At 39.3% G+C, this 26224-nt stretch overlaps 1 protein-coding gene and 3 gene segments (V, D, J or C); 1 reads left to right on the top strand and 3 right to left on the bottom strand.

The window, feature by feature from the left end:
- The window catches only part of LOC121913208, an 899212-nt gene that overhangs the window by 442322 nt on the left and 430666 nt on the right, over positions 1-26224 (bottom strand).
- The window catches only part of LOC121913212, a 747540-nt gene that overhangs the window by 301253 nt on the left and 420063 nt on the right, over positions 1-26224 (top strand).
- LOC121913210 overlaps positions 1-26224 on the bottom strand; it is a 756822-nt gene that overhangs the window by 314011 nt on the left and 416587 nt on the right.
- LOC121913187 (E3 ubiquitin-protein ligase RING2-A-like) lies at positions 210-10663 on the bottom strand. Of its 2 annotated transcripts, none has more exons than XM_042435888.1 (7): positions 10367-10663; positions 8716-8819; positions 7341-7501; positions 7023-7247; positions 6441-6761; positions 5139-5424; positions 210-3228 (listed from the first exon to the last, which is right to left on the bottom strand). In XM_042435888.1, the coding sequence occupies exons 2-7, from the start codon at positions 8791-8793 to the stop codon at positions 3052-3054; spliced, it is 1248 nt and encodes a 415-aa protein (XP_042291822.1). In that variant the 5' UTR covers positions 8794-8819; positions 10367-10663; the 3' UTR covers positions 210-3051. The 2 variants fall into 2 exon arrangements, with proteins under 2 accessions (XP_042291822.1, XP_042291823.1); XM_042435889.1 differs by having other exon boundaries at positions 7032-7247.

Here is a 26224-nt window from a genome sequence, read left to right as displayed (position 1 = left end):
AAACTGATACTCAGACGTGTGTAATAAATGAAGATATATGAAGTTAAAATGCTTCTTAAACGCAGTCGTAGGTTTTCACTTTACTTGCTCAATATCTTCAAATGAAATAATACAATCAGCAAAATTCAGATTTATTTGTACAAAGTCATGAAGTGACAGATTAATATGATTAATTTCAAACAAATAAGACTCAGATTTGACAGTAAACGTCTGGTGATTGAGTTTATTGTGCTGCATTGCTGACAGAATGTTTATAATCACCCAACAAAGCAGAAAAGGAAATCTTGCATTACTCAATATACAAATATTAAAATCATTAAAACTGAGGTAAGGTAGGAAAAAACATGGCTGCAGGAAATATATTTAAAGTGCGAACACAGAAGTGGAAAAAAATTCAGATTAAACCCTGAAGGTTTATGGCTTTAAGAGTCTTTAAACACTCTGTGAACAGAGTTAAAAGATTTATTTCTACACAAATTCACTCTAAAACTTAAAGAAATCAACAGGACACACAAACTAAACCTCTCGTATGTTTAAAGGAAGAATACAGGAGGTGAGACGGGTGTAACAGCTACATTTTTAAAGATTGAAACTAGTAAAATATGGCGGGAAATACACACACACGTCTTTGTAGCTCTTAGCTAGCTACACGCTAAAGGAAATGTTAACTGTAATCTGTCAGGATTGTGCGTTTTTTAACTGTCCGTGTTGTTAAAACATGTTGAATCGATACCAGAAAGTTGTGACTGTTTACGGCAGGATAAAAGCTACATCAGTTGTTTTACAGCGGAAATGTTTTTTAGCGTAAATTATTTATTTTTTTAGCGCCAAGCTGTTCCACATCGATCCTGTCTGCAAAAAACAAACAAACAAGAAAGCAGCAAAGAGCTTCAATCACACAAGAGGAATTAAATTATACAAAGATTCATAAATAGATTCATTGATGAAATAAATTTAAGACCACATTTTTTTTCATTATTCTAGTTTTTACAAGCAGATGTGTTTTTCTCTGTAATCGTGTTGAAAATGAGATTCAATAACAAACTTCTGTAAAGTTTCATGTGTGAAATAATTTGTTACCTTTTGTGAGACAAACTTATTTCTGCCAGGAAATGAAAAAAAAATGATGTAAAGATTAACAAAGTTCACTCATGAGTCACAAATATGACTGATTACTAAAATTATGATTGTAAGTAAACATTTCACTTTACAATCTTATACTTCTCTTATCATTTTTACATACTATGTCAACATTATGACTTGTGTATTTCATCCAGATTTAATTTACAAAATCTCATAATTTAGGCGCTTTTTATAAATTGTTACTTAGAAAGTTAAGTTTCACTGAACTCATAATAACGACTTTTACTTCCTCTAAAGGTTTTGTGTAATATTTATAATTTTCATTTAAATATTTTTACCCTTCCTAACATTTTAAATAGTTTTTTTTCTATTACTGGCAGTCAGGAGCTTCCGTACATATTCTCTTATTTACAAGAGATGTTGAAATGTTATTTTTGAAAAGTTCTTGTTTGACTGTTTGTGTTAAAAGAAATAAAAAAGTCAGTAAACTTTACTTTCCAGTTATTTTTACTTGCCATTTTAAAAATTATGACTTTGTCTTCATCCAATTTTTAACTTATAAAATCATAATTTAAACATAATTTAGAAATTGTGAATCATGTGATTTAACGCTTAAAACCCGTAATTGTGAATTAGAAAATCAAGTTGATGTATTTTTATTGTTATTAACATAACGCAAGTAAGTTTTTTTAAATATATGTTACTGGCATAAAATGGCCTCCATACTGATATCCTTATTTAAATAATTATTTTTAAATTTAATCTCGTTAAACTTGTTTGACTGTTTGTGTTAAAAGAAATAAGTGTTTATTTTTACTTGCCATTTTAAAGATTATGACTTTGTCTTCATCCAATTTTTAACTTATAAAATCATAATTTAAACATAATTTGGAAATTGTGATTTAACGCTTAAAACTCATAATTGTGAATTAAAAAATCAAGTTTGATTTGAAGTAAGTTTTTTTTTTATATATTACTGGCACAAAATAGCCTCCATACATACATCCTTACTGAAATAATTATTTTTAAATTTAATTTTGTTAAACTTCTTGTTTGGGTTATTCGTGTTAAAATAAATAAAAGTGTTTATTTTAATAAGTAAGAACTGAAAAAAAAAAAAAGACCATCTGGAATCTGAAGTGAAATTATTTTTAATTTTAGCAGCAAAACAACGTGAACGTGATGGAATAAAGCTGCAGATCTGAAAACGTTACGACTCTTTTATCTGATTACAGACGTATTAATTCTCATAATTCAGAAACTATTTGAAAGTTTGTGACTTAAAGCTTATAAACCTCATACGTTTGTAGAATTGATCCTTAACGTCGTGTTTCATATTAAGGACATAACTGGACTTGCATAGATTTTTGCCTTATTTAAACTGATATTTATTTTCATTTTCTAAAAAGTTCTTGTTTGGTTGTTTGTGTTAAAAGAAATAAATAAAAATGAGTTAATTATTGAAAAAAAAAAAAAATAACCGTTTCAAATCAGCTTCAGTTGTGATTGATGATGTTTGCAGCTGCAGTAGCAGGTTACACGGCGTTAAATATTCATATATAATATAATAAGATATTCAAACTGATGGAAAACGGAAGATAACGAGCAGATGCTTCATATCAGGAAAAAGAAAAACAGGGATTCAACTTTGTTTTTTTCTTACTGTCCGTCGACCTCGGTGTCGGTTAATCCCAAAAGTCTCCTGATGATTTGAAGCTGCGTAACGTCACAAAGCAGCAGATTTATCTGCCAAAAGCAGCAAAAAGCAAAGATTTACCAGCAGTTCCTTTCTGTCTCCTCACAGCTTTAGGTCAGTTTTTTATTTTCTTGATGAATCCTTCGAAAATCAGGTCAGATTTCACGTGAAACCGGTTAAGTTTGCAGCTCACAGTGAAATCAAATAAGCAGGAAAAAAAAAAAAAAAAGGATGCAAACACCGAGAATGTGAGGAAGGCTGGCTCCTCTTCCTCATCCCTCCCTCTGTGTAGGAGGAGACTTCTGTTGTTGTTGTTGTTGTTGTTGTTGCGGCGGCTGCTGCTGCTGCTGCTGGGGGTCTTTGGTGGGAGCGTAGTAGAGCTCCAGAGGCTTCCTGACCTTCCAGTACTTCTCGTTGACCAACTCTAGAGTCAGAGAGCCGTTCAGCGTCTGACGGCGAAGAGAAGAAGGAAGCAACTTAAAACACTGTTTCATTGCATTCAATAAAAATGTAGTTTTTTTTATACATAATCCTGTGTTTGTTTGTCAAATTTAAATAAAGTTATCAGAAGAAGATGAAGAGTCCGCAGCTCTGTGAGGCTGAACTTAAAGGAGGTGTGTAAATATAGAACTGATCTACTAACAAGTAAGGATGCATGATATTGGATTTTTTGCCGATATCTGATACCGATATATGCATATATTTTTTTCCAGATGGCTGTGGAGACTATTATACATGCAAGTATAGATTGTACTATGATCAATAAAGTTTTCATTGAGTTTATTAGACAGACAGGATTAATATGTAGGATTTAATCTCTGGTCCACACTCCGGAGCAGAAGGTGGCGGTAATGCACCTGATACGCTGGTTACCAACCGCCGTTATAAATCAAAAAGATTTTTTTTTTCAAACAGAGTGGTACATCCTGTCAGCCAAGGTGTTTCCTATCTGTGCAGCCAAACTTAGCAGCTCTTCGATGGACTAAGTACAAAGACTAATAACAGCATCATGTCTCCAGAGAGTAGTTCTGTGTAAGACAGACGCCACTGAGCATTCAGTAGTTTCTGGACAACAACGGAGGAATCAGATATATCAGGCTTTGATACACACACAGTACTTGTTAGTAAATCAGTTCATTGTTGGTTTGGATCCAAACATGAGATTTGTTGACATTAAGAGTAAAACAAACTGTAATGGACTTGACGTGGCCTTAATTTAACCCTCTTATTTCATATAATTGATCTAAACTTTGCACAAAAAGTAAGGAAATGTGTGTTTGGTAGATTATGTCTTTGTTGTAACGATGCTTCTTGGCAATAAATCTTATCCCGTTGGAAAGTCTGTTTATTTCCCTTTTAAATGGAGCTACATTTGTAAGGAACATGCATTTGAAGGATGAGCAGCAGAGTTGAGTATGTGGATTGCGCCCATGAAAAATTTGCCAAATCTTCTCTGCCGATGCCAAACAGCTTATTCTGCCAGCATTTGTTGGTTTGTGGGGTTTATCAGAGACTACCTCCAGAATTTGGGAGTGGAGAGGATGGAACGGGCTGCCAGCAGTCCTGACCTCAACCCCATTGAACACTTGTGGGATCAGCTTGGGCGTGCTGTTCGTGCCAGAGCGACCAACACAACCACGTTGGCTGACTTGCGACAAATGCTGGTTGAAGAATGGGATGCCATCCCACAGCAGTGTGTGACCAGGCTGGTGACCAGCATGAGGAGGAGGTGCCAGGCTGTTGTGGCTGTGTATGGTTCTTCCACACGCTACTGAGGCTCATGTTTATTAAATGAATAAATTGTTAAATTGCCAATATGTCTTCAAACTTAAATCATCCAAACACCAAACAAGAGTCAATGGCAGAATAAGCTGTTTGGCATTGGCAGAGAAGATTTGGCAAATTTTTCATGGGCGCAACCCGCATACTCAGCTCTGCTGCTCATCCCACAAATACATGTTCCTTACAAATGTGGCTCCATTTAAAAGGGAAATAAACAGGCTTTCCATCAAGGTATAAGGTTTGTTGCCAAGAAGCATCGTTACAACAAAGAAATAATCTACCAGACACACATTTCCTTACGTTTTGTGTTTAGTTATCTTGTGTGTTTAATAATCCATTACATTTCCATTCCTGTGTTTGTTTGTATTTACTGTGCTGAACATCCAGTCAGCTGACCGACATCAACACTTTTATTCTTTAACTCACTTTGTTACATGTTTTAATCTCTTGGTTGTTCGGTGCTGCTACGACACTAATCATCCTCCAGATAAATAAAGTGTTTAAAAAATAACTTAACGATTAATTGATTATTAATAAAGTTGCTGATGAATGATCTGTTTATCACTGGAGAACTCACAGAGAACTGTCCTCCTCTCGTCAGGATGTAGATGGTGTACTGTTTCTCACTGATGTCGCTCAGACTCGTCCCCTCTCCTCCACTTCCTGTCGTCCCTCCAGGTTCCCCTCCTCCTCCTCCTCCTCCTCCTCCTTCTTCTGCTCCTCTCTCCTCTCCTCCTCCTCCTCCTTCCTCTCTCCGTTGGTCCTCTGGTTCTCTGTTGGTCCGTCGGTCCTCCAGAGCGATGCGCAGAGCGAGGTATTTAGACAGATGGTCCACTGTGGCGTTGGCCGTCGTCTTCACGTATCTGCAAAGATGTCAGGAGGCAGAAAAATGTCCCGTTCACTCCTGAGATGAATGATTTTCATGTCTTCACTCACAGAAATGTTGCTCATGCAGGTTAACCTCATTCAAATGTCTTTTAAGTTCACATAACAACTTCCTGTTTGCTTTACAAGTTATATTTATTGTTCTGAACTCATAACAGGATCACATGATATGCTGGGATTATATTATGGGGTTACTGTCCCAAATTTCACTTGAAAAACAAGTGCCTTCATCAAACTGCATGTTTATCCAAATGAATAATAAAATGAAACAAAGAAAAAGACAACAAACATCAAGTCCAGTTCATTTCCTCTAAACTTCTGAGGTCAAATTCTGTTCTGCTGTTAATTCGAGATGATTTATTGAAAAGTGACGGATAACATGAAAACAACCATTTAAAAGTTTGTTGTTACGATGGATATTGTGACATTTTTCAGATAAAAAAAAATCACTGGACCAGAGTCATAAATTCTAAAAAAAACCCAAACATATTTATTAAGTTGATCGATGGATCTTTGGGTGAACTGACCCTTTAAAACCTCACCTGTATTCTGCCATTATTTGTATATTTTGCTTCTGAAGAGCGGTTTTGAAACTCAAAGTGAGCCGCTCCGGCCGTCGCCATCTTGGCAGTGCGTGACGCTGCCTAACTCCCAGCCAATCAAAAATGAGCAAAGAGGCGAAACAAGCCACCTAGCGGCTGGCGGACCTGTCACTCAAAGCAGCCATGTCCTTCATTATGCATAACTTTACGGCTTAATAAAATTTAAACGGGTGAGTTATAAAATAATTCACCTCCGTACAGTTGTCATGAAAGAGGAAATTAGCTACAGAGACCAAAACCGTTGTTTGTACCAGGCTGTAAACATGTTTATTTCTGCTGTAAAGTTGGACATTTTAACATGGGGGTCTATGGGGATTGACTCGCTCTTAGAGCCTCAAGTGGCCGTTCAAGGAACTGCAGTTGCTGGAGGTTGCCGCTTGGTGCGGACTCACCTGGTCTGGTTGTAGTCCTGGGCGTGGACCAGCTGGGGGTGTGGCCTGAACACCAGCTCTATCTCCGAGGCCGGCCCCTCTTTGTGGCGTCTCAGTGGAGGAGTCGGGCTCCCGCTGTCCGCCTCGGGGCCCGAGCCGTCGTCGGACGCTCTCGGCCTCTTGCGGCTCGGCCCCGCCTCCGAGGGGGTCTGACCTTGGGGGTGGGGGGCGTGGGAGGGGGCGGAGTCGTGGGACAGGTGTGAGCGGGCGTCGCCGTTATCCTCCCCGCCGCTGAAGGTGGTGTTGTCGCTCTCCTGAGTGGGTTTCTTCACCCGGTGGTTCCTGATGACAGTAATAATAACAACATCGCTCTAATATTCACCAAGTCAACGTCTGACATCAGGAAACACGAGCAGTCACATGATCAGACAAACTGTCGTAAACATCCATCACAGAGTCACTTCCTGTTTCTACTTTAACCTACAGTACAAACAGTTCAGCTGTCATTATATCACAACAAGCTCTTCCTTAAACGTTAGATCATGATGTAATAAATCAAATCTGTGACGGACCCCCGGTGGTCTCCCCCCCGTCCTCCCCCACCTCTCGGACCTGTAGCGGGCCTGCTGGCGGAGCCCCTCCTCGATGCTGGAGCTCAGTGCCTCCTTGTTGTGCAGCCTGTTGAGGCGCTCCAGGACGCTGCGCTGGTGAGCCTCGTACTCGTCACGACTCGGGTAGATCTTGGAGATCAGAGCGTCGAAGTTGGAGTCGCGACGCAGCGAACGTCTGGAGACCAGTTTCTTCCTGCAGGTCGGACACTCTTTGTTCCTGAGGAGGGAGAGGAAGACAGGAAGTGATTCATGACTCCAGCTTCTCGATCTGAAGACGTGACCCCTCGGCTCCCGAGTAACTTATAATCACCCTGATCGCAGCGCGGTGACGATGCAGTCGGAGCAGAAGCGGTGGAGACACTCTTTGGTCGTCATGGTGTTTTTCAGCATGTCCAGACAGATCGGACACATCAGCTCGCTGTGCAGAGAGCGAGGAGACACCGCCACCTCCGTCCCGTCCATGATGGCCTCCTGAACACACACACACACACACACACACTTTATTATCATACCTGTGATGAACTCTCCTCTCTCTGTTAACGTGCTGTCATGTCTGATTAAAGCCTGAACTGAATGAACCAGATGTGACTTTAACAGACAGATGTTATTGTTTCATGTCTGATGGAGGTTTGATGTGATATTACTGAAGACTGAAGACACTGTGGAGAGTTTTCTGACATTTATTCAAGGACCAGATGAGTTCACACTTCATCAACAAGATGTTTGTTATTGTTTAAAAAAAACACAAACAATCGATGCACGACTGCACTCATACTGTCACAATCATGACGGACAGTTTTTATTAATAAAAAGTGTCTTCTTCCATGTCAAAATCTGGTGCCTACATTACCCACAATCCAACAGCTCAGTCAGAGATTCAGGTATTCTATGCTAGTAGCGGCTAACGTGGCCTGGAGCTGTTAGCCTCCAGCAGAAGACGAGGAGCTACGAGGTTTGTTAACGTCACTGCTTTCTGCCTCCACACCAACAGATCGTTTTACTTTTCAGATTTGTAGTCTTCAGCTTCCTCATACGACTGTTCACACAAAGAACACCTTTAAATGTTGAAGCTGGTGTACTCTCCTCTCACTGACAAACACAAAAAACAGAAACGTGTTTGTTCTGAGTGCTTCGATGTGGCGGCTCCGTCCTCCACATCCACATCTTTCACATCTGCTTCTGTTTCCAGTTAAATGAGCCAAAACTAACAGAAACAAAAACTCCTTCATCCTCTCTGACATTTCTCAACTGAACTCTGAGAGGAAAAGGTGACTTGAGAACATGAATACTTGTATTATGTTTGTTTCAACCTGTTTAACTTGTGTTTTCATTCTGTCTTACATTAAGCCACTGCCCTCTGGAGACAAATAATGTACTGACTGAATTCGATACCTCAGTCATTTCTTATATTTAGTTATTGCTTTATTTTATTTTATTTTATTTTATGAAAGAAGTCAGAGAAGGAAAACTGGGTGAATGAGAGGCAAATATTGTAAATAGTGTAAAGTGCTTCGTCCATTAAGGTAGAAAAGTGCGATACAAGTGCAGTCCATTTACTAATGAAATAAATGGCTCTTCATTAGAGTCCCCGTCTCTCCCTCACACACACACACACACACACACACACACACACACACACACACACACACACACACACACACACACACACAGAGAGAGAGGTTTACCTGAGGGCTCCTGTGCAGCTCGTACAGACTCAGCTCCCAGGTCTTACTGGGAGTCTGGATGTTTACAGGAGCCGCCATGACGGTCTGGATTCCCACAATCCTCACTGGACACAACAAGAGAGAGAGAGAGAGAACACACACACACACACACACACACACACACACACACACATATGAAATATTATATATGAAAGCAGCTGTTCATGTATTTCACCCCCTGACTGTATTTCTCATGTTTGTTTGCATGTATAAATGTAAATGTTAATGTGTAACAACAACACCTGTGTTAACCTTCAGTCTCTGACACCAAAACAAACACTGACATGATCCAAAAGTCAGAAATAAACTCCACATTTAATACGACCTTGTTGACCTTGTTGACCTTGAAAACAACAGTTGACAAAACAAACTCACCTCAACAGACATTTAGTAGTTGTTCTGGAGCTTTTGATTACACAGTTCTTCCTCATTTATGACCTTTAAGGCTACAACTAACGATTATTTTCCTTATCAAATATCAACCAAATGTACAACATATTCAGTTTACTGTCACAGAGGATTAAAGAAACCTGAAAATATTCACATTTTAAGAAGCTGGAATCAGAGAATGTGGGCATTTTTTTTCTTAAAGGACACGTTCATCATTTTTTAAGTGTGTGTTAACCCAGCAGTCAGGTGTCCATATGAACAGTGAAAGATGTTTTCCTCGCTGTAATCATTCCTCCTGTTCATACTGGATATTAAAAGATCCTTCAAATGTGTTTTCAATGGAAGTGATGGAGGCCAAAAATCCACAGTGTGTCCACACAGTCATATAAAAGTCTGTGTGAAGCTTCTATTCAGCTTCAGCAGTCTGAGTTAGTCATATCAAGTGGATATCTGACACATTTACAGTCTTTTTAGCATCAAATTCCCTCTTTGTGTTTCCTCGGACAGTGTTTCCCTGTTGAGCTGCAGGTGGAAGTATAGTAACAAAAAGAGGGACTTTGGCACTAAAAAGACTGTAACGTTGAAAGATATCTACTTGATTTGACTCATTTGGACGCTGAAGCTTCATATTAGCTTCAGATAAACTTTTAAATACATTTTTTTACACAGAAGGAGGACTGTGGATTTTGTCCTCCATTACTTCCATTGTAAGGTCATTAATGGTCAGTATGAAGAGGAGGAATGATTACAGCAAGAAAAACAGCTTTGATGTTCATTGACTGTTGGTTTAAGACTCATTTGATAAATATTGTGAACTGGTCCTTTAATGAGCTGTCGGTTGAAAAATAGCTCACAGGACAATCAACGTCTTCCAACAGTCTCAGGGAGGAAATGTACGAATACAGACTTCTAAACTGAAATATTTCTATGAAAAACAACACAAAGCTCAAGTAAAGTTTCACATGTTCATCAGCTGATATTATTTTGACACTTTAAGAGTAGAAACACTTTTTATTGTGACAAAAAGCGACAGAAACAGCGACCGTTTCAACTTCCTACATGGACAAAAACTGATTCTTCCTCGTTATTTAACGCGATAAAGAAGTTTGTAAAGTTTTATCTGTGTGCAGGTTTAATAAATAAAGAGTAAAAACATCATATTCTTCGACGGAGACTTTAAACTATAAAGGAGAGAAACGTTGAAATCAAACTATAAACTCACCTGACGTTGAAACTGACGGACAGCTGACCGGAGGAGACACGACCCCGCTCCCGCTTCACAAACACACATACAGCCCCCCCGAAAAACTACTCTTTAAACCAGTATAACGACACACACCGGTGCTTATATTCTGCCTGGATCAATAAACTGTCGGCAGAGGGATTTTGAGGCCTTTCTGACTCTCGGTCGAAGAGAAAAAACACGAAACAGACCGAGAGCGCAACATTTTCCGTGGCCCACCAGCTAGCTAAGTTTAGCTGTAGCCATCTTTCTTCTTCTTCTCCCCGGAACAAGTCGCCTCTTCCCCGGCTGCTGCTCGGCGGTCGCATCGCCCCTTTCCCGGCGGCAGTGACCCCCAGCGGCCACACGGTGTATTACATGGCTGGATGGATAGATAGATAGATAGATAGATAGATAGATAGATAGATAGATAGATAGATAGATAGATGAAAAAATAGAACTTTTTCTCTATTTTTTTTATTTTTGCTGAAATATTGGATCATTTGAACATTTATTGAAATGAAAGCATGTGAGAAGTTCGAGGGAAAAATCACTATTTGGTGGAGCTGTTAACAATAAGCTGTTAACTGAAACATGACCCCGTCTGACTGTTGTTTTAAAGACAGAGTTGAAAAATTGTGAACCTGCCCTTTAAATTCACCAATAATAATAATAATAATAAGCTCTGACAGTATATTGTTCCAGGAGGCAACAATCAAAAGAAAAGATTATATATTCTAATATGAGATGTCAAAATGTGCCTATTAAACTATAATTTGAGAGGAAACAACTGGCATAAATCCACTAACCAATTAATTATTTGTATTTTTAAAAAATTTAATCATGTAGTCTTGTTGAGATTGAGATGTGAAAACAAGAAACATTCATCATCAGACAATCATCAGACATAAACAACACAACTAAGGCCAGACAGGCACAATCAACAAAGAATTAATAAAAACAGTTAACAAGAGTCATAAAAAACATCCGATTTGAAAGTTTAAAAATCTTCAAGGGGAATGAAATAATCTAGTTTTAGTGCAGTTTGAAGTTTAATTTAAATGGTGCTTGAGAGTTGAGACCTCTTTTTTAATTAAAGTTAAAGTGCAGAACTGCAGTAGTGCTCGTTTAGCAGGATAATGGACTCTGTAGGTGTTATTCTGTGTTATATTATTAGATATTTTTACTAATGCATTCATGTGTAAGTACTGTACACATGAATGTACATTTTACTGTTGTAGTTGGTCAACGCAGCAGTTCATTCTATAATTAACCTGAGCTGGTGTCAAACTCTTAGTCTTCATAATCCTGTTATGTAAAAAAAAAACAAAAAAAAGGACAAAGCTTGAATCTGAATTTTTGTGATTTGTGATTCATCAGCAAAAACCAGCCGTTGCTCACAAGAAAAACAACAGAAGACGTCAGTCAAACATTCTGGCCAGCAAAACGACCTCTAGTTACATTTACGCCATCTAGAGGCTGTAGTAATTATAAACAATATAAATAAACATTTCAAGTCCAAAAAAGAGTAGAAAGAAACAACATGCTAGTCCTACCCCTATTCTATACCAATCAATCAATCAATCAATCATTCTCACATAGTAAAACTGTCCTCCCAGTGTCCATCATACACAACTAAACCTCTGTGTTCATCCTCTTCATACATAATCAATCACTACCAAATCGAGAATGTGAAAAAAAAAAAGAAAACCAGTAACAACAACGTCACCATCAGTGTTAAATTCTTCCTCATTTCTGGACAGATGACGTCATTATGAGGCGACTTAACGAGATGATTTCTGCCTCATTATGAGGAGGCAGGTTGATAAAAGCGTCCCGCTTCCATCCGAGAGCGTCATGTTTCCAACCGCCGTCAGAACATTCTTTAAAAAACCATAACGTTGTGGTGTTTACTGTTGCCATGACGACAAAGGCTGCATAACGTTACAGAAATATAAACCACGTGTCAAGTGATCATTTAAACGCAAACCATGATCTTCCTTAACCAACTATTGTTTAACAGACATGAGTAACGGTTATGGAAGTTGGCATAATACGCTCCTATTGGTTGATCTGATCCCCATCTGTCCATTAGAGGGCGCTGAAAGCACTCATAGATGTCGTTTTGGGAGTCATTGGAAACAGAACTATTTTGTTTCGGTATGAGGACGTGTTGGCATAAACACGTCTCAGTTCAACCTTCTGCTCAGCTTCAGCTGAAGGAAATATTGCGGTGAGAAGATCGTTATCACTCTCACATGTTTGTGTTTGAAGTAATGAGTTGGCACGCGTCACGTCAGGGTGCGGTTAGCATAGCTTAGGCAAGTTCAGGCAAGGCAAATTTATTTTTATAACACCTTTCAGAAACAAGGAAATTCAAAAGCTGCATTTCAGCTGCAGGAACTTTCCCCACATACTAAAAACCTTCTGATACTGTGTTTCCACTGGAGAGACCGGAGTATACATCATGTCAAAAAGACGAGAGAAAAAGAGCAAGAGAGAGAGAGGGAGCAGCGGTAGCGAGAACAAAGCAGCGAATGAGAGAAATGAATATTATTTTCTAGTTGTTTAATATTGTTTTGTTCTACAGCAGAAATAAAAGCCTCAAACACTCAGCAGATGATTCAATGTGGAGACAAACACTCATTCATTCCATTCATTCATCACATCCAACTCGCGCAGCAGGAAACACAAAGAACAACAAGATAAATCTGTTGTTTCCTCATGTGTGAATGTGTTTCAAGCACGGCTGTAATTTTTTAATTCGTCATGGGTCTAATTTGCAGGATCTACCTGGTTCCTCACATGAAAACACAAACAGGATGCACATCAAAGACTTAAAGTTTAGTTCCTGAGATGATCTTCTGGGTACCTGAACTTTTAGTCGACACGAGTCTAAGTGAAACAAACATTAAGAGAAGATGTAAATTAGAAACACAAGATGGTAAATAGACTGTACTTGTATAGCGCCTTTCTGGTCTTCTGACCACTCAAAGCGCTTCTTACACTATGAATCACATTCACCCATTCACACATTCATACGCTGAATGGTTCAGCCATCAGGAGCAATTCAGGGTTAAGTATCTTGCCCAAGGACACATCGACATGTGGACTGGAGGAGTCGAGAATCAATCCGCCGATTTTCCGATTAGTGGACGACCTGCTCTACCTCCTGAGCCACAGCCGCCGGACAAGCCGTTATAAAAAGACACATTTCAATAGGATTTAAGAGGTAAAAAAATAGAATAGGACAGATAAAACAGAAAGAGAAAAATACAATTGAGTGCAAGTTATGAATAAACAGCCCCTCACATATACGTTACAGTCTTTTTAGTGCCAATGTCCCTGATTACAGCGAGGAAAACCTCTTTCCCTGTTCATATGGACACCTGACTGCTGGTTTAACACACTGGAAACACTGGGAACCGGTCCTGTTAGTCAGTTCAAAGGATAAATAAATAGCACTCTTGGTCAGTGTGTTTGCTTTTAAATGTATCATTATTCTTCTTTCATTTTAGATTACAAATTGGAAAAACGTACCTGTTTATGCATCTTCTGTGGATATATTGTGGTACTCTTTTGTATCTATGACTTGAAACTGAGATTTTAATCTCAACATGACTCTTATCTGGTTGATTGAAGGAAAATGAATGAATGACTCTTTGCATAGCCTTTGTGTTTAAAGGTCTTACTCAAATAAACCTGCTCAGCTTCCTCCACAGCAGAGGAGCAATTCAAAAAACAAACCTCTCATTTCACATTCATATGGTTTCATTTCTAATGAACAGGGATGAATGTGTGCAACTTTCTGAGTATCAGGAATGAGTCCTGGGTTGGTTTTTATTGAGGAATGATATTTGGAACGTACTAACGGTCCAACCTGTGGCTCCCAGCAGCTAAAATCAGACTGAAGTATGATAACAGTGTTCATGTAGGTGAGTCAGATCAGCCTCTGAGCGCTGCTGCAGCTGATTTGCATTTATGATGACATGATGAAAGATGTGATGGAGAAGCGTCTCAGAGCTGGACAGACAGTAAAGATCAATATATGCATGATACGTACATACATGAATCTACACAATCCACAATGAAACTCCAGAAGGTTTGTGAACACACAACAATAAATAACGTAAACAGACAGCAACACTTTCAAAACAATAAAGAAGAAAATGACAAGTAAATAAATAAATATGCAAACGAGCAAACAAACACTATCTGGTAGTAAACTAGCAGAGTAGTTTTAAGTTTAAAACTGTTGAAGCTGCTACATATACATATACATATTCATTACTGTTGTTTACTCAGTGTATCTGCAGTAGGGTGTGCCCGAATACAAATACATTATTCGGCAAAGCGCAAATAGTGGGGTTTTACAAATATTTGTTTCATACAAATATTTTAAAAATTATTTGTTTTCGGAAAGAAAAAAAAATCCATGTCAATTACCAGCGTGCAGGTCAGTTACATCACTATCTCAGTGTCTCTCCTCTGCTCCGCTGTGACGTCTATCAGCAGGTCTTAACGAGGGGAGTCACATCCACCTGCTACATGACGCACATTTCCTTATTTGGGCATCACTCCTGGAGTTGGGGGTGTTCCCCAGAGATGAAGCTGAACTACTGACACATGCTTCATGAACACTTATTGTAACACTTTTAACACTTTTTTCTAAAATTAAAAGCATAATAAAAACAAAAACAGGATTTTTAAGCCTCTCTCCACTTTTCGAATACAAATAAAAATAATTTTGCTGCCTCAACAAATACAGATACAAATACAAATACTGGACCCTCTGCACATCTGCAGGTCTTGAAACATCTTAAAAAGCATTGAATTCAGTTCCCTTAATAAACATGTTAGTTAACTGAACTTGAAGCATATGTTTGGTAATTTTCTTTATTTTTGTTCTTGTCAACAAATCTCATGTTTGGATCCAAACCAACGATGAACTGATCTACTAACAAGTATTGTGTGTGTATCAAACCTGATATATCTGATTAAAAACACGTCAGTGAGTCTCACCGCTGCTCTGGGTGACATGTTCCTTCATCATGTTTTCAGTCTCCAGAGAGTAGTTCTGTGTAAAGTCACTTGCAATTGTAATGTTGGCCTAAAGATTTTATTTTAATATTAAAATGTGTGTGTGTAATATGTGTTATTTGCTTTAATTGTTTATTTTACTCATTTTTTCTTATCTTGAGCCAGAAAACCAACAGTGATATAAAAAAATAACACAAACACTTCATCAGTGTTGTAGTGATTCTATAATGACCCACAGTGAGTCTGTTTTTAACCCTGTTTCACTGTGTGCTGTATAAGTTAAGTAAATTATTATTATTATTATTATTATTATTATTATTATTATTATTATTATTATTATTATTATTAAGTTTTCACAAGTACCTTCTATGTTTTGTAAGAAAAAAAATAATTTATTATTATTATTATTTAATTTTCATATTTTTTTCTTAAGAAAAATGATTTAATTATTATTACTTTTTATTATTAATTAATGAATTCATTTATTTATTTATTTGCATGGTAAAACAAAGCAGCAGACACACAACAACAAAAAAAGAAAAAAGCAAACTGTGCAGGTGAGATTTAGAAAACTCCTGCAGCTCAACACACATTATAAGCAAATACAAAAGTCACGTAATCCACAGAAATAAGCAAACAAGCAGCCGTATGATCAAAAAGCAAACATGATGTAGGCAGAATAAACCAAGCAAAGACATAAAATAAATAAAATAATGTAATGAGGGTGTCTGTGCTTTGGTGTATGTGTGAGTGTGTACGCGTGCAGTTTTCATATTGTACTTACTGCTGCACTGTGTGAATATTTTATTCTAGTTTATCTTTCTCTTTATCTTATTTTTATTTATTGTACGTAGTATTTACGTAGCATTGAGCATGTTGATGGCGCAAGAATTTCCTTTGGGATTAATAAAGTTCTTTCTTATCTTATTATTTAATTTTCATATTGTAAAGTACTTTCTATATTTTTTTCTTTCTTTTTATATTTTTTCTTATTATTTCTGAACTCAGGTAGCAGTAAGTGTTTTTCATTATAATTTAACTCTCGACAATAATATCATCCTTTAAGTCTTTCTGACTGCGTCACTGTAACATCTTGTTCCACAGCATGAAATGAAAACATCTAAATTCAGTCTGACATATTTGGTTTGAGATGCTGATGAAACGAAGCAGAACAAAGCCAAAAAAATTAAGTTATCGTTCATTTATTGATTATGAAGTTGGCATATTCTTTCATAGACTGGGTTGAGCGCAGCTGTTTTACAATCACAGATAGAATACAGATAAACTATTTACATATTTCATAGAATTATAAGTTCCTTTCAATATTAAGAAATTCATATAAATGAACAGAATTGTAACATCTTTTGCGCGCGCGCACACACACACACACACACACACATACACACACACACATACACACACATACACACACACACGCAGAAAAGAATAATAAGTATAATAACTTTACTTATAATCAATCCAGAGATCGTTTTCTGTCGGTCATGTGATGAACCATCAACTCACACATGCACACAATAAATAAAGGGTAATAAATACAATCATTTACACCTATTTAAAAGATTAAATATCAGCTGTTTGCAGCTGTTATTGATTAGTGAAATTGTCATTTTGATCACTGGACCCGTACTGATGAGTAAAATGATATAATCAAGTAATAAATATTGATTTGTGTTCTGCAGTTACAAGTCCTTCAATCATGACATGTTGTGAGATGTTGCTTTTTATAGAAGCATCACAGCTGCAACAGCCACAGAAATGAGACTCATTCTGTTGTTGACTGCAGCCACAGTTGCTGGAGATCCAGATCCAGATCCAGATCCAGATCCAGATCCAGATCCAGATCCAGATCCAGATCCTGTTGTTGCTGTTGCGTTTCCGGCGGGAACTCTTGACACAGCTGCTTGTGCTGCTGTTGCTGCAGCTGAAGCAGCTGTTGCTGCAGCCTGCGCTGTTGATGTCATCACTGCTGCTATGTCTGCTGTGTTTTGTGTTGTCGTTCCTGCTGCCTGCACTGCTGCTTCCACTGCTGTTGTTGCTGTTACTGCTGTTGCTTGCGCCATCTCTGCCACCGCTTGTGCTTCTGCTATTGATGCACGTTTTGCTGCTGTTAACCCTACGGCGTCTGATAGTACGTTCTGTAAAGCTTCTGCTGATTCTGCTGATTCTGCAGCCACCGTTCTGGCAGCTTCTGCAGCTGCTGACATTGTTTCTGGTGTTGCGTTTCCAGATGCTGCTGTTGTTGCTGCTGTTGCTGCAGTTCTGGCTGCTTTTGCTGATTTTAATGCTGATACTGCGATTTGTTTTGCTCGGAGTGACACTGATGATGATGTTGCTGTTGCTTGAATTGCTGCTTGTGCTGCTGCGTCTGCTGCTGCAGCTGCTTTCTTTGCTGCGTCTACTGCCACCTCCACCGGTGCTGTCCCCGCTGCAACTGAGGTGGCAGATCTTGCTGCTACTTTTGCAGATTTAGCTGCATTTTCTGCTGTGGTGGATGTTGCTGATCCAGCAGCTGCTGCTGCTGCTGAGGCAGCCGCTGCTGTCGCAGCTGCTGCTGCTGCTGTCATCCCCACCACTGCTGCTTCTTGTGCTGCTGCCACTGTTGGTGCTGCTGTTGTTCTGGTTGTGTTTGTCCCTGATGCTGCTGCATTTGGTGCTGTTGTTTTAGTGATTGTTGCTGTTGCAGTTGTTTTTGGCGTTACTTGAGGTGTCATCACCTGAGATGCTGTTGTCAGTGTGGCCTCTGCTGATGGTGTTTCTATTAGAGTTTCCATTGTTGTTGTTGTTGTTGCTGCTGTGGTTGTTGTTGTAGCTTTAGGTCTATCAAGATTTGCTGCAGCAGCAACCACTGCTGCTGCTTTTCCTGCAGCTGCTGCTGTCTTTGCTCTTGATGTTGCTTCCCTAGCTGTTTGTGCTGCCTCTGCTGCCTTTTCAGCTGCAGTTTTTTCAGTTGTTGCTATTACAGCAGCTGCTGCGGCTTCTGCTGCTGCTTTTGCTTTAGTTGCTGTTGCTGCAGCCATTCCTGCTGCTGTTTTTGCTACTGCCAATAATAACTGCATTATTGCTGTTTCTGTGTTTGCTCCTGTTGTTGGTTCTGAGGCTGCTTTTGACAGTGCCGCCTGTATTTCTATCAGTGTTCTTGTTGCAGCTACTGCTGCTTCTGTTGCAGCTGTTGCAGCTGCTTTTGCAGTTTCTGCTGTTATTGAAGATGCAGCCTTTGCTGCTGCTTCTGCTGCTTTATCTGCTGCCACTGATGCATTTGATGATGCCTCTGCTATTATTTCTGCTAGTTCTGCTCTTGATGCTGGTGCTGTTTCAGCTGCTTGTTGTGCTGCAATAGAAGCTGCTTTGGCTGCTTGTGCTGATTTTTTTGCTGCCTCTGCTGCTGCTGTTGGTGACAGTCGTCCATTTATTACTGCTTCAGAAGCTATTGCTGCCTCTTGTGCAGCTCTGGCAGCAGCTTCTGCAGTTACTGCTGCTGCTTCAGCTTCGGGTCCCTTAGTGGCTGCTGATGCTGCTGCTGCTGTTGCTGCTGCTGTCGCTGCCACAGCTGCGGCTGCAGCTGCAGCTGCTGCTGCTGCACTTGCTGCTGCTGGTAGTCCTGTTATTGTTGCAGTTGACATTGATGATGTCACTGTTGATAAAATTGTGCTTTGTGAGGGTACCAGTGCTGCTCCTGCTGCCACTGTGGTTGTTTTTGGGGCTGTTGTGGTTTTTGTCGGGGCCACTGTGGTCGTTGTCAAGGCCACTGTGGTTGTTGTCGGGGCCACTGTGGTCGTTGTCAAGGCCACTGTGGTTGTTGTCGGGGCCACTGTGGTTGTTTTTGGGGCTGTTGTGGTTTTTGTCGGGGCCACTGTGGTCGTTGTCAAGGCCACTGTGGTTGTTTTTGGGGCCACTGTGGTTGTTTTTGGGGCCACTGTGGTTGTTTTCGGGGCCACTGTGGTTTTTGTTGTTGGGGCCACTGTGGTTTTTGTCGGGGCCACTGTGGTTGTTTTGGGGGCCACTGTGGTTGTTTTGGGGGCCACTGTGGTTGTTTTGGGGACCACTGTGGTTGTTGTCGGGGCCACTGTGGTTGTTGTCGGGGCCACTGTGGTAGTTGTTGTTGGGGCCACTGTGGTTGTTGTTGTTGTCGGGGCCACTGTGGTTGTTGTTGGGGCCACTGTGGTTGTTGTTGTCGGGGCCACTGTGGTTGTTGTTGTCAGGGCCACTGTGGTTGTTGTTGGGGCCACTGTGGTTGTTGTTGTTGTCGGGGCCACTGTGGTTGTTGTTGGGGCCACTGTGGTTGTTGTTGTTGTCGGGGCCACTGTGGTTGTTGTTGGGGCCATTGTGGTTGTTGTTGTCGGGGCCACTGTGGTTGTTGTTGTTGTCGGGGCCACTGTGGTTGTTGTTGGGGCCACTGTGGTTGTTGTTGTCAGGGCCACTGTGGTTGTTGTTGTCAGGGCCACTGTGGTTGTTGTCGGGGCCACTGTGGTTGTTGTTGTCAGGGCCACTGTGGTTGTTGTTGGGGCCACTGTGGTTGTTGTTGTCGGGGCCACTGTGGTTGTTGTTGGGGCCACTGTGGTTGTTGTTGTCGGGGCCACTGTGGTTGTTGTTGTCGGGGCCACAGTGGTTGTTGTTGTCGGGGCCACTGTGGTTGTTTTTGGGGCCACTTTGGTTGTTGTCGGGGCCACTGTGGTTGTTGTTGTCGGGGCCACTGTGGTTTTTGTCGGGGCCACTGTGGTTGTTGTTGTCGGGGCCACTGTGGTTTTTGTCGGGGCCACTGTGGCTGTTTTTGGGGCCACTGTGGTTGTTGTCGGGGCCACTGTGGTTGTTGTTGTCAGGGCCACTGTGGTTGTTGTCGGGGCCACTGTGGTTGTTGTTGTCGGGGCCACTGTGGTTGTTGTTGTCAGGGCCACTGTGGTTGTTGTCGGGGCCACTGTGGTTGTGTTGCTTCCAGGACACTTGAGTCTCAGGCTTCCCTCAGCAGGCTGGCTGTTGGTTGCTTGTTAATTTGGTTTCAGATTAGTCAGAGTTTGATCAGAATTCAGTCATACATCATCACATTTAGTTGTTGTTTCCTAATTAAACATATTGCTTTGATTACTTACTAATAAGTAGGACGATGATGATAAAACTCTTGATAAACATCGTGATTGGTTTCTGCCGTCCTCTGCTTTCTCCACCAAAACTACATGTGGTCATCTCCTGGAAGAAAATGAAAATGGACATAAAGGAGATGGTCAATCTTTACATGAATATTTTCAGTAAAATAATAAAATGCCTCCATTCTCTTTGTCTCATAGTGTAGAGTTAAGCAAAATATTAAGACTTAACTTAGGCTCCAGTATTTGTTTGGGTTTTTTTTTTTACAAAGCATACAAATAAATCTGCATGAATCTTTAAAACCTCAGAAATGACAACAAATCAAAAGCCCAGACCAAAGATATGAATGAACCGCAGCAAATTCTCAGATCCGAGAAAGTAGAATCAACAACACTAAAAGAAATAAATCATATTCAAGCTGATATTGAGACATTTTGGCTTCAAAGCCATTATAAAACAAAAAGACAGGAATGTGAAACAACAACAACAACAACAACAACAACAACAACAAAAGCCAATCTAATTTCAATGTAGTTTTCAGGTATCATGAAGCTTTTGATCCCCGTCACACATTCACACATTGAATCAGAAATTATGAAAAAAAGCACATGCTCACCTTTCCTGCATCAGCAACATCACCTTCTTAATCTTAAATGCAACTAAACAAACACTGCAAACTAAATAAAAAAAATAGCATGCAACTCCTAAATCATTAAAAAAAAAACAATTTAATCCTAATAATTTTTCAATGCATAAATAGAGGAAATTATAAAACCTAAATGAAAAACTCACCAGGATATTGGAGTGAAGTTAAGTCGAGTTAAGTGATGCTGTCGTCTCTTTGCTCTCGATGTCTTGGTCTCCTTCTCTACCTTCTATATGTATCATCCCTTACTGTAATCATGACGTCAGATATGAGCAAACACATCGACTAATTAATATTCATGATCATGATTAATGACCTGAAGACATTTCCTTCCCACATTAATGCGCAGGCCACAATTGTTAGAGAAGAATTTCCTTCAGTAATTAAGTAAGTAACTAAGTATTCGGTCTGCATGGTTGATACAAATGTGAAAGTTGTCGAGTGACATTTTGTGCCATTTTGACAGTGCAACCTGCAATTAAGAAATACTTTGTTTGGAGGTGGTTGCAGAGGCGAGGATGAGGAGGAAGCTGGCCGCTAACCTGGGGAACCCCTCCCATCCCCTTGATGAAGAGCTAGTGAAGATGAGGAGCATGTTCAGCCACAGCACTTCTATAGGATTAAGAACTTTGATTCGGCCGTTCCAAAACATTGTCTTTCTTCTGCTCTAACCGTTCTTTGGTAGATCAACTGGTGTGTTTAGGGTTGTTGTCTTACTGCATGACCTACTTTCTGTTGAGCCTCAGTTCACAGACGGATACTTTGACATTTTCCTGTAGAATTTGCTGGTACAACTGGAATGCTGGAATACAGTGTTTGCTAATCGCCAAGCATAACGCTTCTCATTCAAGCCGAAAAGTTGGATTTTGGTCTCATCCGTCCACAGAACATTGTGCCAACAGCCTTCTGACGTGGTCTTGAGCAAACCGTAAACAGCAGCAATGTTCTTTTTGGAGAGTCGTGGGTTTCTCCTTGCAACTCTGCCATGCACACCATTGATGTTCAATGCTCTCCTGATGGTGGACTCATGAACATTGACTGTTGCCACTGCACGAGAGACCTTTAGTTTCCTAGACGTTACTCTGGGGTCCATTATGGCCTCCTGGACTATTACACATTTGCTCTTGGTGTGATCTTTGTTGTTCAACCACTCCTGGGGAGAGTAACAATGGTGTTGGCTGTCTTCCATTTGTACACAATCTGTCTGATAGTCAACTGGTGGAGTCCAAACTCTTTAGAAATGGTTTTGTAACCCTTTCCAGCCAGGTGAGTACTAGCAACTCTTCTTCTAAGATCCTCAGAAATCTATTTTGTTCAAGCCATGACACACTTCCACAAACCTGTGTTGTGAAGCTCAGAGTTTGATAGTGAAGACCCAGATTTCTCTTCTTTAAATAAGGCAGGGCCTCCCACACTCACACTTGATTGTCATCCCATTGATTGAAACACCCAACTCTAATTGAACTGATAATCCTAGAGGTTCACATACAAATATCGATGGCCGAAGAGCAAAACCTCCTATCTGAAAAATTCACTTTTTTGAGAAAACTTGTTTAAAAAAACTTTTAATACACTGTTTTTGGACTATGTTACTACATTATGTGGTATTGTTTATGGTATGTTTGTATGGTTATTACGGTATTGTTAACACAAGGTTTTGCTCTTTGGCCATCGATATGTAACATTGGAAAAAGGTTTTTGTCTCATTTGTGTAACTGATGTCTCTTTATCTAGTTTTAGGACCGTTTTAGGTCATATTTATGCGGAAATAGAGCAAATTCTAAAGGGTTAATAAACTTTCAAGCAGCACTATATATTTCATATTCATATTTGTGTATGTATATTTATATTTATTAATAGACTGAGACTATTTATTGATAGACTGTACATACTGGGGATGTGCAGAGAGTCCAGTATTTGTATTTGTATCTATATTTGTTGAGGCAGCAAAATTATTTGTATTTGTATTCGAATAAAAGTGGAAAGAGGTTTAAAAATCCTGTTTTTATTTTTATTACACTTTTAATATTAGAGAATTAAAGCGTTACAATAATTGTTCATGAATAAACTACCTTACGAAGGAGTTCGAGACCCGGTGTGGGACCTCTCGAACTGTGTAACATGTAGGGAGGAACTTCAAAGGCGATTTTTGCTTTGCACTTTTCAATTATTGCCTAATTTTTTACAGCCTAACTTTGTGGAAAGGAGAAGGGGAACAACGGGTTATGGAGAGTCTCTTGAAAGCACTTTACTTGTGTCAGTAGTTCAGCTTTATCTCTGGGGAACACCCCCAACTCCAGGACTGATGTCCAAATTAAGAAATGTGCGTCATGTAGCAGGTGGATGTGACTCCCCTCATTGAGACCTGCTGATAGACGTCACAGGACAAACCCTCCGTTAATTAGAGACTTTATTTAACAAACTTCTAAGAATGACACTGAAAATACTCTAAAGAACCGACTTAAAAGTAAAAGAAATGTTGGCTGAGTGTGATCAATAAGACACATTTATCAAGTGACTTACTGCTACTTACAGCCAAATGATCACATGAAGGAATAGCCAATCAGAGATATGGATTGACCCAACATCTGCCATATTGTACATTAAAAAAATCATCCTTCCAATTAATTCAGGGGTGAGTTATTCTGCAAGAACAAGTTTAATTATAAGTTCATTTTTTTGTGTGAAATCTATAAATCTACAACAATTAACATATGAAATGAACAACAGTCTCTTATTTATAATGTATATGTTGGGATGAAATAATTGGAAATTGCCTGAAATGGAAACAGAATTGTGGTTCTGATTCTGATGTTGGAACATCAGAGAAATCATATAATATATATAAGAATTTAGTTCCACACTGACGAATAGAAAGTGATTGATAGTAAAATCAATAACAGATTTATTCTTGTTTGTTTGTTTGTTTGCATCCCTGATAAACACCAACAATAGAAAAAAGAAAAGGTGATGTTACATCCTATCAAATGTTCAATACAGATAATATATACTGTAGTTCTAAAATGACTCTATTCTTAATGATACTGCATCAGTAATGTGTTTTTATTATTATTTAACAGAATTTTGAAGCCAAAAGAAGTTTGATGAATAGTTTTTATTTTGAAGTTTGTGAGTAAAAGTGAACAATATTTAATTTTATCTTTCACTCAAGTCCAAAATTTAACTTTCAGCAGTTTGATGAATTCAGGCCCAGATTGTTAAACTAATCACAGAAACTCATCTTTACATTTTGTTCGCTATGACAAGGTTTTGGCAGCGACTCCACAACTTGATTAGAAACTCTGATGCCAAAGTGCATCACAGCGTTCCAGATAATTAACAGGGAACAACAAGCTTTGAGGAGTCGGATATGGAAGCCTGCTGCTGCCATTTCCGCCCAAACAGACGTGACTCTGGAGATCCTTCATGGACCGATGATACCCGACAGATGCAGAAGCACCGTTGCATCCAGCAACATAACAACACAGATGCTGAGATGTAAAACGTGACTGGAGACGACTCTACAGACGAGTCTTACAACATGAACATTCAGACAAAATTAAACTGTAAGTACATCCTCATATTCTGCCAGAACCCTCAATCCCGAGATATTTAAACGATGCAAGAGAGGAGCAAGACAACAACTGTTACATCTACAAGCAGCAGTGAACTTACTGCAGTAAAAATACCAATACTGCAAAATACTCCATTACAAGTAAAAGTACATAAGTATTATGAGCTTGATGTAGTCAAAGTATTGCAGTAAAAGTACATAAGTATTATGAGCTTGATGTAGTTAAAGTATTGCAGTAAAAGTAGTGGTTTGGTCCCTCTGACTGATATATTATTATATATGACATCATTAGATTATTAATAGTGAAGCATCAGTGTTAGAGCAGCATGTTACTGTTGTAGCTGCTGGAGGTGGAGCTAGTTTACACTACTTTATATACAGTTAGCTAGTTTAGTCCAGTGGTTCCCAACCTAGGGGTCGGGTCCCTCCAAAGGGTCAGCAGATAAATCTGAGGGGTGGTGAGATGATTAATGGGAGAGGAAAGAAGAAAAAACAAAGTTCTGATACACAAATCTGTTTTCAGTTTTTGGACTTTTTCTCTAATCTTTGATTTTTGCTGAAATATTGGATCATTTGAACATTTATTGAAATGAAAGCATGTGAGAAGTTTAGAGGGAAAAATCACTATTTGGTGGAGCTGTTAACAACTCATAGACATGTGAAATGTGACCCCGACTACACACTGCTTTTTGTAAGACGTCAAAAGACAAAAAGGTTGGAAACCACTGGTTTCATCTTTAACAATGTGTTGTATTTTAAAAGCTTGTTATATTATCCATTGTGTCAAATCTTCATCTGAAAAGTAACTAAAGCTGTCAAATAAATGTAGAGTTTAAAAGAGTAAAGTATATTGTACATATATGAATGTAAAACTTATTTTATACTAACTCATATTTCAGATTCTTGTCATTTGTCTCATGAATATGAAATTGAAACAGCAGATGTTAGTTTTTATTTCTGTGTCATTCTTCTCTGTCACGGCTGATGATCTCCTGACGGGTAACAGATTAATTAGCTCACATGAATGATTTCCTGCTGTCAGATGAAGTGTTTGGTTCACACTGTTGAGTTTTTGTGCACCGCCTCACATGTGCAGCAATTACAGTTTCTTTGTTTGTTTGTTTGTCACCGTCCGCGCTGAGTTCTGTTCCGGATGTTTCAGCTCACCGTTTCTACCTGTGCAGCCTCTGCAAAACCACGTTGTTGAACCGGATCTGCGTCTCTTCTCCCTGTAAAGTTACAGTAAACTGCTGGCAGCTGTGGACGCTATGATTTACTTCAACAGTTAATTACTGTATATTGATCAGCCTGCAGTATTCTGCTGTACAATGTGAAGTTTGCAGTTTGATACTGTAGCCAGACCTGCAGTCATATACTGTAAAATAAAATTTGCATTATATTTGGATGTAAACTTGGATATTATCATTCTTATTTTTAAAGGATGGATGGATGGATGGATGGATGGCTGGGTGGATGGGTGGATAGATAGATAGATAGA

Source organism: Thunnus maccoyii, chromosome 15, assembly GCF_910596095.1.
Source record: "Thunnus maccoyii chromosome 15, fThuMac1.1, whole genome shotgun sequence".
Taxonomy (NCBI): Eukaryota; Metazoa; Chordata; class Actinopteri; order Scombriformes; family Scombridae; genus Thunnus; species Thunnus maccoyii.
The sequence above is the reverse complement of the archived record's forward strand: the minus strand, read 5'-3'. Positions and strand labels throughout refer to the sequence as shown.

Bases quoted from the DNA above. Each gene is read 5' to 3' on its own strand.
- LOC121913187 (XM_042435888.1), bottom strand. From the start codon at position 8,793: ATGGCGGCTCCTGTAAACATCCAGACTCCCAGTAAGACCTGGGAGCTG. The intron at 6,762-7,022 runs GTGGGGGAGGAC...TACTGTCATCAG, and splicing joins GCCCGCTACAGGTCCGAGAG to GAACCACCGGGTGAAGAAAC. The intron at 3,229-5,138 runs GTGAGTTCTCCA...CTTCGCCGTCAG, and splicing joins CGAGAGGAGGACAGTTCTCT to ACGCTGAACGGCTCTCTGAC.